At 37.1% G+C, this 13951-nt stretch overlaps 1 protein-coding gene across 1 annotated transcript; it reads left to right on the forward strand.

Annotated features, from left to right (window-relative positions):
* Positions 1–585: 585 nt before the first annotated feature.
* Positions 586–6362, forward strand: LOC130656585 (uncharacterized). Its single transcript, XM_057459473.1, has 2 exons — positions 586–5381; positions 5484–6362. The coding sequence occupies exons 1-2, from the start codon at positions 854–856 to the stop codon at positions 6137–6139; spliced, it is 5184 nt and encodes a 1727-aa protein (XP_057315456.1). The 5' UTR covers positions 586–853; the 3' UTR covers positions 6140–6362.
* The last annotated feature ends 7589 nt before the right edge of the window (positions 6363–13951 follow it).

The raw sequence follows: 13951 nt of genomic DNA on the forward strand, positions 1-13951 counted from the left end.
AAGCTACAGCTTCCATATATCGCTAAAATATTTTTAATTTTCATTGCTTTGGACAAAAATCCCTTTTAGACAAAATTCATTGCTAAAGTATAAAAAGCTGCTTGAACGAAGCAAGAATAAAGAGACGTATTGTTTACATTTCGTTGTTTTACTTTGCGCCAATTCTTTCTACTAAACAAAAGTATAGCTGAATAAAAATATATGAACTGATAGTATCACTACATTTTATCTGCAGATCTGAAAGTGCAAGTTGTTAAGAGATATAAAAGCACTACTCCACGTTGCAAATAGATATATAGGTAGTACTGCGTGTCGTCAAGAGATGAAGATATGCGAAAGTAAAAAAAAAAACGACAAAATCTAACACATATCCAAAATATGTTTTTTCCTCAGTAAAATTTTGCGAACATCCAGGTCGGCATGGTTACACTAATTCTACTTTATACGATGAAGTAACTATACTCAAAATAACTATTAAATAACTATACGCAAAAGAGAGAATACAAGAAAAAAACTGTACGCATATAACTTTGGAATCAAAAATTTATGGTTAATACAATCAAAGTCCATCAGAACAACAGCTGTGGTTACCATATTTGTTTATATCTTCCCCAGTCCTCTAGCTGCTCTTATTATGTATTTATATTCTCGCACATGTTAGTTTAGATTTCGTTCTTTAAAAATATAGTCACGTTTTAAAATAAAGTTTTATTTGTATCCGAATTTATCTGGAAATTCATTGGAGCCCTCGGAGAGATACTTTGCTTATGTATCTATGGTTTTATTTAGTGGTTTTTAGTTGTCTTATTTTTATTGGTTTGGTTTAAAGTTTGGTGTTGTTTTGATTTTAAAAATGGGTGATTTCGCGAAGTACAACAAAGTTAGAAAGTCTGTTGTTAGAACTGCAAACAAATTAATTACAAGGGGAGAGACAATTATTTCGTCATATACCGATAATGTTGCAGATGTTCGTCAAATTGAGTCGATCCGTGATACTTTGATGGAAAAAATAGCGAAAGTTGCTGAACTAAACGAGTCGATTATGGATTGCTTGACAGAGCAGGATGATATCGACAAGGAAGAAGATTCTAGTACGGAGGAAATGATGATGTTAAAGGATAAACTTCGTCTGTTTGAATCATTTTTAGAAAAACGATCAGCCAAAAAGGATTTTTCAGAAGCAGGAAGCACTTTCAGCCACAGTAAACTAATAAAATTGCCTCGCTTACATTTACAGCCCTTTGATGGGCATCCGGAAAACTGGTCGACTTTCTGGGATAGCTTTGAATGTGCCGTACACACTAATGACGATATTTCCGACGTTCAAAAAATGACCTATTTAAAAAATCTAGTAGAAGGTCCCGCTGCAAGTTGTATCGCTGGGTTTAGACTTAGCAATGAAAATTATAAAACCGTCGTTGATTTACTGAAAGAGAGATATAATAATAAACAGTTACTTATTTCAGCACATATGAAAAAATTACTGAAACTTGAACAGGCGAATAACTTAACTAACATAGAAACATTGCGTAATGTATTTGACAACGTTGAGACACAAGTGAGAAGTCTGGAAAATTTAGATGTCACGTCTGAAAATTATGGTCCGCTATTAATACCGGTACTTATGTCGAAACTTCCAGAAGAGCTTAATTTAATTATTAGTCGTCAATTTAACGACAAAGATTGCTGGGATATGAAGTTAGTTTTAAGAGCGTTAAAATCGGAGATCGAAGTTCGTGAGAAATCTGCATATTCTTTACAACAGCCACACGATAACAACCCGTTTTCATCATCGGCATTACCAGTTCACTATTCACATCAATCGAACCGTGATCTTCCGCACAATCAGTATCAGAACAATCAGCATAATTATCGCAATCATCAGAATAATCAGAATAATTATAGATGCATATTTTGTGACAAATCGCATAAATCACAGCAATGCCGAATAATCACTAATTTCGACGCAAGGAAAAACGTGTTACGTGACAAGAAGAGATGTTTTGTTTGTTTGAAAGGTGGACATTTAGCCAAGTCTTGTTATTCTAAGATTAGTTGTTTAAAGTGTTCGGGTAGACACCATGTTGCTATTTGTGATAAGAAAAGGGACGTTGACCAAGGTCGTAGAGATAAGGATGGAACCGAACAAGAAAAACCAGAAAATGTTGCTGGTGCCACTTCGTTGGTTACAATTTCAAATTCGCTCGACATTCCGAGTTCCGTTATGTTGCAAACCGCTAAAGTTAAAGTTGTTAATACTACTGATCCTTCAAAAATTGAGAACACGAGAATTTTGTTCGATAACTGTTCCCAATTAAGTTACATATCGCCCGAGTTATGTGAAAAATTGCAATTAAAGGTTGTTGGTAAGCGTGAGATTTGCATCCGTATTTTTGGTAAACATTCGTTCAAAGAAACTTTAGATAGGGTGCAGTTTTCAGTGATCGGTTTAGATGGAGATAAAATCAACGTTGATTGTTATTTGAAAAATATTTGTCATCCTTTAACAGGACAGAATTTTAACGATTGTTTGAAGTATAAACACTTGAAAGACTTACGTTTAGCTGACAGTAACTGTAATAATAGAGATTTGAAGGTGGATGTCTTGTTGGGTGCTGATAATTATTGGAAATTTTTTGATGGTGGTATAGTTCGGGGTGAGGATGGGCCAGTTGCTTTAAATTCAAAGGTTGGATACATTGTAAGTGGACGCATAGGGTCGAGTGAAGGTAGTAGAAGTGCAGTCTTGGTAGCAAACGTATTGAAGATTGGGGCTGAGTTTGTCGAAGATAAGTTGGATAATCAGTTGGAAAAGTTTTGGTCCTTCGAAAACGCTGGTATCGAGGAACAACCAGCTGTTGAAAATTTTTGTGAAAATGTTAAATTCAGCGCGCAGACTAAACGTTACGAGGTGCGGCTGCCTTTTAAGGATGATCACGATGTGCTCCCTGATAATTATTGTGTTTCTTCAAAGAGACTTGAATCATTGAGGCATAAATTGAAAAATAATCCCGAATTATTGCGTAATTATAACAGTATCCTCAAAGAACAGCTTGAACAAGGTATCATTGAAAGAGTTACCAACGACGATTGTACCAAAAGACAAGTTCACTATTTACCACACCGACCAGTCATTCGTGATGATAAACCAAGCACCAAAGTACGCATGGTATTCGATGCAAGTTCAAAATCGGTGGGACTGTCTTCATTAAATGATTGTTTGTATGCTGGACCATCTTTAACGGAGCCTTTATATAACGTTTTATTGCGCTTTCGATCTCACAAAGTAGCCTTCATTGCTGATATCGAGAAGGCATTTTTACAAATTAGCTTACATCCAACCGATCGTGATTTTGTTCGTTTTATTTGGTTTAAAGATTTACATAATTTATCAGAACAAAACATTGAAACTGCAGAAATTGGTATTTATAGATTGAGTAGAGTATTGTTTGGTGTAAGTTCGTCACCATTCCTCCTTAGTGCCACTCTTATTAAGCATGCTGAATCGTTTAATCATGTTGATCCTTTGTTTGTACAGAAGTTATTGAGTTCACTTCACGTTGATGATCTAACTTCCGGTGGCGCTACTGTTAATGCAGCACATGATTTTTACCAGAAATGTAAACAACGTCTCGCTGAAGCAAATTTCAATCTGCATAAATTTCATTCGAATTCCGAAGAGTTGGAACAATTAGTTACCAAACCCCATGTTGCTCATACCGGACATGTTACCAAAGTTCTTGGTGTTTTGTGGGATAAAAAGAAAGATTCGCTCTTATTCACATTCGACGACATTTTATCGTTAGCGAAGGACATACCGACAAAACGACAATTGATTAAATTTACCGCTTCCATTTATGACCCTCTTGGTCTTATTAACCCTATTGTTATGCGATTAAAAACATTGTTTCAAAAAACCTGTGTAGGTAAAATTGGTTGGGACATCGAGTTGAGTGGACAGGTTTTGGACGAGTGGCGAGTTACGTACAATGATTTTAAAAGTTTTTCACATTTGAATGTACCACGATGTTACGATGGCGGGAATATTGTTGATGTACAATTGCATGGTTTTTCTGATGCTTCTTTGAAAGGTTACGGTGCGTGTGTTTATTTGAGGTTCGAACATGCTGATGGTAGTTTTTTTACGAAGTTAGTGACGTCTAAGTCGAGAATCGCGCCAATTAAACCGGTCACGATACCTCGATTGGAGCTGTATGGTGCAGTGATGTTAGCGAAGCTGGTGAAGTATGTTCGTGATGAGTTGAGTTTGGTTTATGATATTTCTGTGACACGGTGTTGGATTGATTCGTCTATTGTTTTATATTGGATTAAAAATGTTAATAAGAAGTATGAGGTGGTTGTCGAACGGCGAGTTGGTATCATTCGTGATTTAGTTTCACCGGACAGTTGGTTTCATGTGGAGTCAAAGGCAAATCCTGCGGATATTTTGTCGAGAGGTTGTTTGGTATCTGAGTTGGTGAACAATAACTTATGGTTTTCAGGACCTGATTTCTTGCGCGACACTAACATCTCAGCTTCGAGTTTTAATTTCAGTAATTTCAAGGTTGATGATTCGACTTGTTTAATTGTTGGTAACGACGAATCAGAGGAGAGCACCGAAGAAGAAATTGATTTAAATTTTATGAACATTGCACGATATTCTAATTACACACGTTTATTGCGAATTACCGCATTGGTTTTACGATTTGTTGGAAACCTCAGAAAAAAGCGTCGTAAGGAAGAATTGGTTTTACATACATTTGTTACAAAGGACGAGCAGTTGCATGCAGAAAAACTGTGGATTAAATATGCGCAAAAAGATATAATTCAACTTCCGAGTTACAAGCAGTTACAAAAAGATTTACGATTTCAAAATATTGATGGTATTATTCGTTGTAAGGGACGCTTAGAAAACGCTCCTTTAGACTTTGATACTAAGTTTCCGATATTTTTACCGAAAAAAAATCCTTTAACTAGGCTAGTCATTTTGCATTATCATGTTCAAGTTTTGCATAATGGTTTGAAAGAAACACTTAATGCCATCAGATCGAAATTTTGGATTCCAAAAGCACGAAATTACATAAAGCAGTTAATCCGACAGTGCTATTTATGTCGTTATTATGAAGGGAAATCTTATGCGTATCCTGTTTCACCAGCATTACCGAAATCACGACTATCCAATCATCATCCGTTTAAACATACTGGTCTCGACTATGCCGGACCTTTATATGTTCGAAATGTTTATCATGGTGGAAGTATGTATAAAGCTTGGGTGTTCTTATTTACTTGTACCAGTACCAGAGCTTTACATTTGGATTTAGTTCCTGATGCTTCGTCTTCAGGTTGTATTCGTAGTCTTCGCCGATTTTTCAGTGAACGAGGTATTCCCTCTGAAATTATTTCTGATAATGGTAGTCAATTCATTGCCGAAGATACGCAACGATTTTCGTCAAATCGAGGAATTAAATGGCATTTTAATTTAGAAGCCGCTCCTTGGTGGGGAGGGATGTTCGAAAGACTTGTAAGATCCGTTAAACGTTGTTTAAAGAAGACTTTACACAATACCAGATTATCGTATGAAGAACTACTGACTGTTCTAGCTGAAATTCAAGCAGTTATTAATAACAGACCGCTGACATTTTTGTATGAAAACATAGGTGAGCAACCATTAACACCTAACCATTTATTATTTGGGAGAAAAATTAATTTGGAAGCCTCACATATTGATAGCGATGAAAATGAAAAAGATTTGTGTCAACGTTATGATCATTTGCAACGTATCATAAACCACTATTGGAATCGATGGAAATGCGAATATTTGACAGAGTTACGCGAATATCACAGAGTTGGCAAATCACGTGGTGAAACTTCTATTCGAATCAACGATGTTGTTTTAATTGAGGAAGCAAAGCAACCGAGACAAAATTGGAAAATGGGAGTCGTTGAAGAGTTCGTACCATCACGTGACGGCAAGAAACGCGGAGCTGTCGTTAGATATGTTCTCAATGGAAACACACATACAATAAGAAGACCGATAAACAAACTTTATCCTGTTGAATTAGCGAAAGACGAAGCTGAAAAGAAAGAAGAAGTAAATATCACATTCATTGACGAAAATGATATCATAACGAACATTTAAATAAGAAACATAAAGACATTATGTTATACATTTGTTGACACTTTTATAGTTCATCACGTATTTGTTATATATAAGATATTTAGGCAGCTAGGGGGGAGGATGTGGTTACCATATTTGTTTATATCTTCCCCAGTCCTCTAGCTGCTCTTATTATGTATTTATATTCTCGCACATGTTAGTTTAGATTTCGTTCTTTAAAAATATAGTCACGTTTTAAAATAAAGTTTTATTTGTATCCGAATTTATCTGGAAATTCAACAGCCACAACCAAAATACATTCAATCAAATCCGTAAGCATTTATCGTAAGCATTGATGCCGTGGCTGCATTTAAGACGAGAGGTTGTTCAGGGCCTTCTGGGCTGGACCGTGACGGTGGAGGAGAATGTGTACATAGATTTGCGGCAAAACTGTTCTACCGATTTATTGAAAGCATTTGTTAATGTAATCAGGAAACATTATACAACAAATGAGCAAACTGAATCACTGGAGGCTTTTCTATCCTGCTGGTTAATTCCCCTTGGCAATTAACCTTGTTTGAAGCCGATTGGTGTTGGTACAATTTTACAACGAATTGCTTGAAAAGTTATTGGTTCTTTGTAGGTGCGGGCTGGATAGGAAGATGGATGTGAAGCTGCCATACACGCAACGCGAGATGTCTTCAAAGAAAAGGAAACAAAAGCAGTTTTGGTAATTGATGTTGCTAATCCATTCTATGTAATGAACAGAAAGATGTTTCTGCATAACGTTGCTGTGGTATGTTTTTCAATGGCTATTCATGTAAAAAATTGTTGTAGCTGCTTTACCATGTTTTGTATTTGTCAACGGTGGTGTTGAAGTAAAATCTTAAGAAGGTGCGACTCGAGGTAACCCGATAACCATAGCAATATACATAGTTGCAGTTATACCATTGATGATGGTAATTTTCAAAAAAACCGGATAAATTACCTATTACTTCAACAAAAATGTTAGCATATGCTACGAATTTTCGGTTGCTTGATTTATCAAAATTTGTTATTCTGGTGGAGAAAGTTGTCCGAACTCGGCCCGGACTTTGACTATTTTCCTAAAGCTAGTAAATCGTGGCTTATTGTGAAAACTGAATTTCAATGTAAAGTAAGTAAAATTTTCGTAAAAAGTAACATCAACAATGCAGAAGGAAAAAGGCACCTTGAAGCTTTAATTGGTTCAAGAATCTTCAAAGGTAGATATGTTTTGGAAAATATTGCAGATTGGATTAATTATAAAAGTAATTAATTATAAAAGTCATATGATATCAGCGTATAGAAATATGACTGATATTTTTGCTTATTTTTTGTCTAGCAGAACAAATAAGTTTGAAGCAAGGGGATAAAGTATCAGTTTAGTAAAAAAGTCAATAAGTACGGCTCGTACCCCCAACCCGGATTTTTGCCCAGATTATACGTCCGTAGAAGGAGGAGTATGCTGTAAACAAGAAACGGTAGTCGGCATTTTTGACACCTATATTTTACTAATTATGGTACAAATAATTATTCAATTGTTTTGTAATTTTGCTTTTAGTACTATTTTTATTGTCTTTTAACATCCGTTTGAGTTACAATGGTTGTATATATATTCGTACTAACATGTCTTAAGCGATATTTCTCCGCTGTTACTAGGTTGCATCGCTTTTAACAGTGAAACGATAGTATTAACATTGTTTTTGTCTTTTAAAATAATTTATTGGTAATCGACTTTACTTGTGTATTTTAAGCTTTTTTGTTGCTCCGCTTTACCTCCAGATTTGAGCTGAATTGGAAAGCTCCTGTGCCTTTTTCTGAATAATTTCAAGTAATTTGAACATTCACAACGCGCTGAGCCGTGTTCTATATTATTGTTTTTTTTAAGAAGATTTAAGAATACGAAATTATCAATTCATGGTATATATGCTTTTCTTCAGATAATGTGTAGATTAAAGGTAAGGTTTCTAACACATAAGGTAACTTGCTCGCTGACTAAATCAGCTATAGGAAAACCTGCAGGTGGGCGGAAGAAGCAAATAGCTATGGTGTAACGGTCAGCCCGACCGACCGTTTTTAATCAGATGTTTTTATTTATTAAGTCGGTAACCTGCTACAGTAATTAAACTATACCCACTTGTGCTATCAAACCGACAACAATGTATTTCGCTCTGAGAATGAGTTGTGCGTAGGCTCTCCCTCAGAACAAAGTTTAAAATGACTTAGAAACGGTCATTTAAGCAGAGCTCAAAGGGTGCCTAAGAAGCACACGTCCTCCAAAAGGTGTGGGCGTCTTAGAAACTATTTGTCACTTGAAATATACTTAGGCCAAACTGATTTAAGGAACATATCTGCTTCTGAACAATAAAAACGCATTATGGACAGCTCAGAATTACCAGACTATTTCTTTTTCTTATGACTAACATCTAAGGCAGTGTTGGAAGCAAAATTGTATGCATTAATCAGTTCATATTGCTTGCAACAAAGTGAATGGCTGTATACTTGTTTATGTTGAAATACATGGTGACAAAAGTATCAGCTGTGTCTATGTTCAGGGCAAAATTATATATATCATCTATTATAAATACTAAAATTCAAAAAAAATTTTAAAAAAGTGGGCAAAAAAATTAGCCGGCAAAAATAAAAAGTCGGTAAAAATATTAGTCACTTGGACAAAATTTAGTCACCTTTTGCCGATTAATTTTTGAATTTAATCACTCATAAAGAATGATTACATATAACTAATAAAAAGTAAGGAAACTAATAAAAAGGAAGAAAAAACAGCAAAAAGGATGTCGGAAAAAAAGTCGGAAAAAGAGTTAGATCGGAAAAAAAAATGTCGGCAAAAAGAGTTAGGTTAGAAAAAAAAAGTTGGAAAAAATTTTAGTTGGCAAAAAATATCAGTCACTTAGCAAAATTTTGTAACTTTTTGCCGACTTTTCTTTTACCGATAAGGTATATCGTAGAGAAACAAGAAGCGCTAGGGACAAGTATAAGATAGTAATTTGGTTTGCATATCCACAGGAAGTTATTCTGAAAAATAAACAATGCCAAACAACTGTATTTGCTTTGCCGAAGTAACAATAAGTTTATCATTAATCTTGTATATGTTAGTTTTTGAAAAAAGATACTACACCTTTAATGCTGTATTGCTATAAGTGCTCCACTGGGTTTGTGACACATTATATACTTCCCCTAAGTTTTCAACCTGGACAATACAATAACCATACCGGCAATATATCACTTCGTATTATAGCTTCAAAAAAAGAAACCTGAAATTATACAGAAATTTATTATCAAAAATGGGTTTCTGTTCGCTGTCACAACACTTTTGATGCCTTACATATCTAGATAGCTATATACTCATATGTGACCCCACCATCATTACACCCTAAAGGGTTTTCTGTTCTTTAATTATTATTGCAAGTCTTGTGAATCCAATGAAAGAATTGTTTAAAACTTCCTATCCTTTCACTTGCACTACTCATGGCATTTCTTTGCATAGTCTTCAGTTCCAAGTGATGATTCCTTAGCTTCATAAGAGTTCCGTTGTCGTTTTCACAAGTTTCAGCGCAATCAAATACCATGGAAAACGTCGCGAAACCCTGGGATCTTTTGACAAAAAGCGGTTCTCACTTATTATTTTCAGTTTTTTGCTGCTGATATCAGCATATTTTAGCCCTATGCAAAATAAAATCTATGCACGAATAATCTGTGACGTCATCAGCATAAATTTATAATTTATATTAATTTTGCGCAAAACTTCAACGGCATCCTACAAATCTTCCCGATAATCTTCCCGATAAAAAAAATCTGTATATAATAAAAGAGAAAAATAGGTTTTTTCAGAAATGCAATGACAAAATTATACAACGCTGTATCAGCGTCAGTGACAGCCACTTCCAATGCTCTAACTGCTCGGTTAAAAAGTGTGCGGGATACTATTACTCATTATTACAAATAAGCAAAGAACAACTTTCGAGAGGAACGACGCTTCAAGATGAGGTCGAGCAGGAAGCACATGAGAATTACTACAGCTTGGAGGATATACAAGACGAATATAAGGGAATCGAAGATATCAAACACCTATTTCCACGAAAAAAGAAGCAGCCCATGGATTTAGAAGGAATCGAAGAAATTCGGTATATACTTGATGAAAATGATATACAAAGGCTGCAGGATGAGAATCGTGTCAAAATCAACCACTTACGAGTGCTATCATGGACAAAATCACCCCTTATATAGACATGCGAGTAAATGTTTATAGTTTCAGCTGCAACATTCACCAAGGTGGAGGTGGTGTATCTCTCTATCACAAAAACTAAGAGCTCTAAGTATTTATCAAGCATCGCAGAGATCGAAACCTTCATAGAGAAATGTGAGATGAAGCGTCTCGACATGGAGAATGGTGAGTTCTGGAGCAAAGCATACTTGCCGGCGGTGAGAACTATAGAGACCCCAGGAGCATACGAAGGGAAAATTGTCTTCAATCATGTACAGATCAAGATCATAAGCACGCGTTAGCTTCTGCTGGGATGCGGACCTCTGCCAGACTGGCTGCGAAAGAAGGGATGTATCTATGCTATGGATAAAAAACGGAAGAACGGACAATCTATGCTTCTGTGGATGTTTGGCAGAGGTTTAATATAGAACGTTGAACAAAGTTCTTTACAAGGCCAGCTCTTGCGTTAGCTCGAGGGTACTACAAGAACTGCAAGCTAAAGCGTGAGAACGTCCGCCCTACAAAGCTTTTGGATCTGGAAGGTATCGCAAAACACTTTAAAATCAACATCAAAGTGTATGAGCCTAAGTCAGACAACGAGAAAGCACCATGGCGGCTCCTCTATGGTCGGAAACAGCATAAGAAAGGGCTTGATGACATTACTATTGGAATATTAGAAGGCCACTGCTTTTACATTAAAATATCAAGGTGTTGGCAAAAACGCTGGAGTGTGAGGTATACGGTTAACTTTTCACACAAACTTGCCATCTCACGCGGCATAAGAAGAACGAATGTAAAGGGGTCAAGACAACAATCATTTGCAAAGTTGAAAAAGTGAAACGTATGTCGAGCAGGGTGGAGAAGGTATTCTATGGTGAAGGTTGTAGGTACGATGCATCTAAATGGTTAGAACATATGTCGAGGGAAACAGGAAGACATATAAATCATGCATCCTGTGGTCATGGTGGGGAACGTGTTATATGTGATGAAAACAGGAAGGAGACGGGTATGAGCCTATCACGAAGAACGTGTACGAGTACCATGGATGTAACTGGCACGGATGCCCCTGTCAGCCAGAACCTCATACATACCGCTATGAACAGACGATGAAGGAGGATATGATATGAGAACATGGATACAATTTCGTTAGAGTATGGGGATGTGAAAATCCTCTCATGATCAGCCGACGTTTCAAAAAAAAAATCAGACCGTATTCTCACTACATCGTGTTTGATTTCGAGGCCATCTTGCCACCTTTGAATTACCAGCAAACATCTTATTTGACATACCTTTCAAGGCATATACCAGTAAGTGTAGGTATTCACGATAGTCTGAATGACAACCCAACGTTCATAGAAAACGAAGATCCTGAAAGTTTACTGAAACTCTTTGTGGAAGAACTAGAAAAGAGACGCGCTCTTATCGTCGCTGAAGTGGAAATGATATATCCGAGACCTGCAGATATCGACATGCTTCCCAAAATTACCCAGGATGCGTGGAACGAATGGGTGAATCAGGTAGCGGTGATAGGCTTCAACTTTGGAAAATATGATTTGAACATGATCAAGCGATACTTTGTTGACCAAATTGCGAAAAACAAAAGCGAAAAGATAAAAGTAACCAACAGGGACAACAATTATATGTTCGTGACAACGCCAAAATTCAAATTCCTTGATATTATGAATTTTTGTTGTTCCTGACATGAGCTACGACAGATGGTGCAAATCTCTCAAATGTAAGCTCGAAAAGCTCGTATTCCCATACGAATGGTTAACGAGTTACGACAAATTGAACCATGCTGGACCTGTCACTAACGATGATTTTTATAGCCGATTAAACGGTAAAAATATGCTATCACCCGAAGGTTACGAAGCTTTCTGTGCAGAGTTCTTTAATCAAAGTTGTGTGACGATGCTGGACTGGTTGCGCGAATACAACATGACAGACGTTGAACCCTTCATCAAAGCGCTTGATGAGACAAGATGGCAATATTATGGAGATGATATCGACATTTTTAAAGATGCAGTCAGTATTCCAGGCGTGTCGATGCGTTATGTGCTAAACAAAACTCTAAAACTAAACCGCAAGGTAGAGTTCTATGCACCAGGTGAACCTTGTAAGCATAAATGTGAAGAAGAGTGCTACAGCAAGACCTGCCAGGATTTTAAAAAGGTGCAGAAACATTGTACGAAATGTACAAAGAATGAGGCTTACGAGAGGTTACAAACAGGTATTGTAGAAGGTCCGGCGATCGTGTTCTCTCGGTATCGCGAGCGTGGTGTGACAGGGATCAGATCAAATGTATACAAAGACCCCAAAACGTGCATGACTATCTTGGGGCTAAATGCAAATATGACTTCCCTTCCGGTAAGGAAAAATTGATCAAAATTGCTGAGCCCAAATCGCCGGACAGCGTTGAGGAACTAACACAAGATGTGCAAGCAGGCTCAATATTTGGGTTTGCCCAAGTTGACATTGAAGTGCCTGTGAATTTGTATAAGAAATTCTCCGAGATGTCGCCTCTGTTTGTCGTAAAAGAGATACCAGATGAAGCAATACCTGAGCATATGCACGCATAACTGACATCGACTGGTCATAAACGTGTTCCTGGTACACGTAAGCTTGTTGGCTTGAGGAAAGCGGAAAAGATTCTGCTATATACGCCTGTTCTAAAATGGTACCTGGATCATTGATAGTGACAGTCATCCACCAACGCCTTGAGTATAAGCGAGGCAAACCCTTTGCTTGGTTTCCTAAAGAGATCGCGAAGGCTCGTAGGCAAGCTGATAAAGATAAAGATAAGCGTATTGTTGGCGATACATGCAAGCTGAAGGGTAACTTATTTTCTGGTAAGATGATAGAAGATGTCGCAGGGCATGTAAATACAATGTTCACGAGCAACGAAAGGAAGGTTGATTAAGTAATGAGATCTCCATATTTCGAAGACTTGGAGCCGATAGGCGATCCTTATGAAATAAGAGAATAAAAGCACAGGTGCGGCATTGACAGAGTCTACCAACACGGGATTGCAGTAGCCAAGTTACGTATGCTTGAAATTTACTACAATTTCCTGGATAAATGTGTAGATCGTCAAGACTTCGAGTATATCTATATAGACACAGATAGTGCTTTTGCCATTTCTGGAGAAGAATTGCGCAACGTCGTGCGTTGTGAGCTAGCTGAGGAGTACAAAAAAGATGTGGAAAACTGGCTGGTGACGAACGATTACTCCAAAAGGACAGGAGGTCTGAGTTTATCGGCACAACAATGGTTGCATTGACAGCAAAATGCTAATTCGTCGAAGGGAAAGAGAGGACAAAGTTCTCGTGCACAAGGGGATGTCTAAGAAACCAAATGAGATGACTTGGTCTAGGTATATGAATGCGTTGAAAGGAAGCTTAGACACTGCGAAAAACATAGGTTTCCGTGTACAAAATCAGGGGATGATAACCTATGAGCAAAATAAGCTAGGGCTCCCGGCGTTCTACGAGAAACCTCGCGCCTTAGAGGACGGTGTGCATATGGTGCCGTTGGAGTTGTAAGCGTCCAATTGATTTTGTGTCCACCGCTGAGGCATACACAAAATGTAAACCTTCGCAATATCTTTTCTT

This window comes from Hydractinia symbiolongicarpus, chromosome 9 (assembly GCF_029227915.1).
Source record: "Hydractinia symbiolongicarpus strain clone_291-10 chromosome 9, HSymV2.1, whole genome shotgun sequence".
Lineage (NCBI taxonomy): Eukaryota > Metazoa > Cnidaria > Hydrozoa > Anthoathecata > Hydractiniidae > Hydractinia > Hydractinia symbiolongicarpus.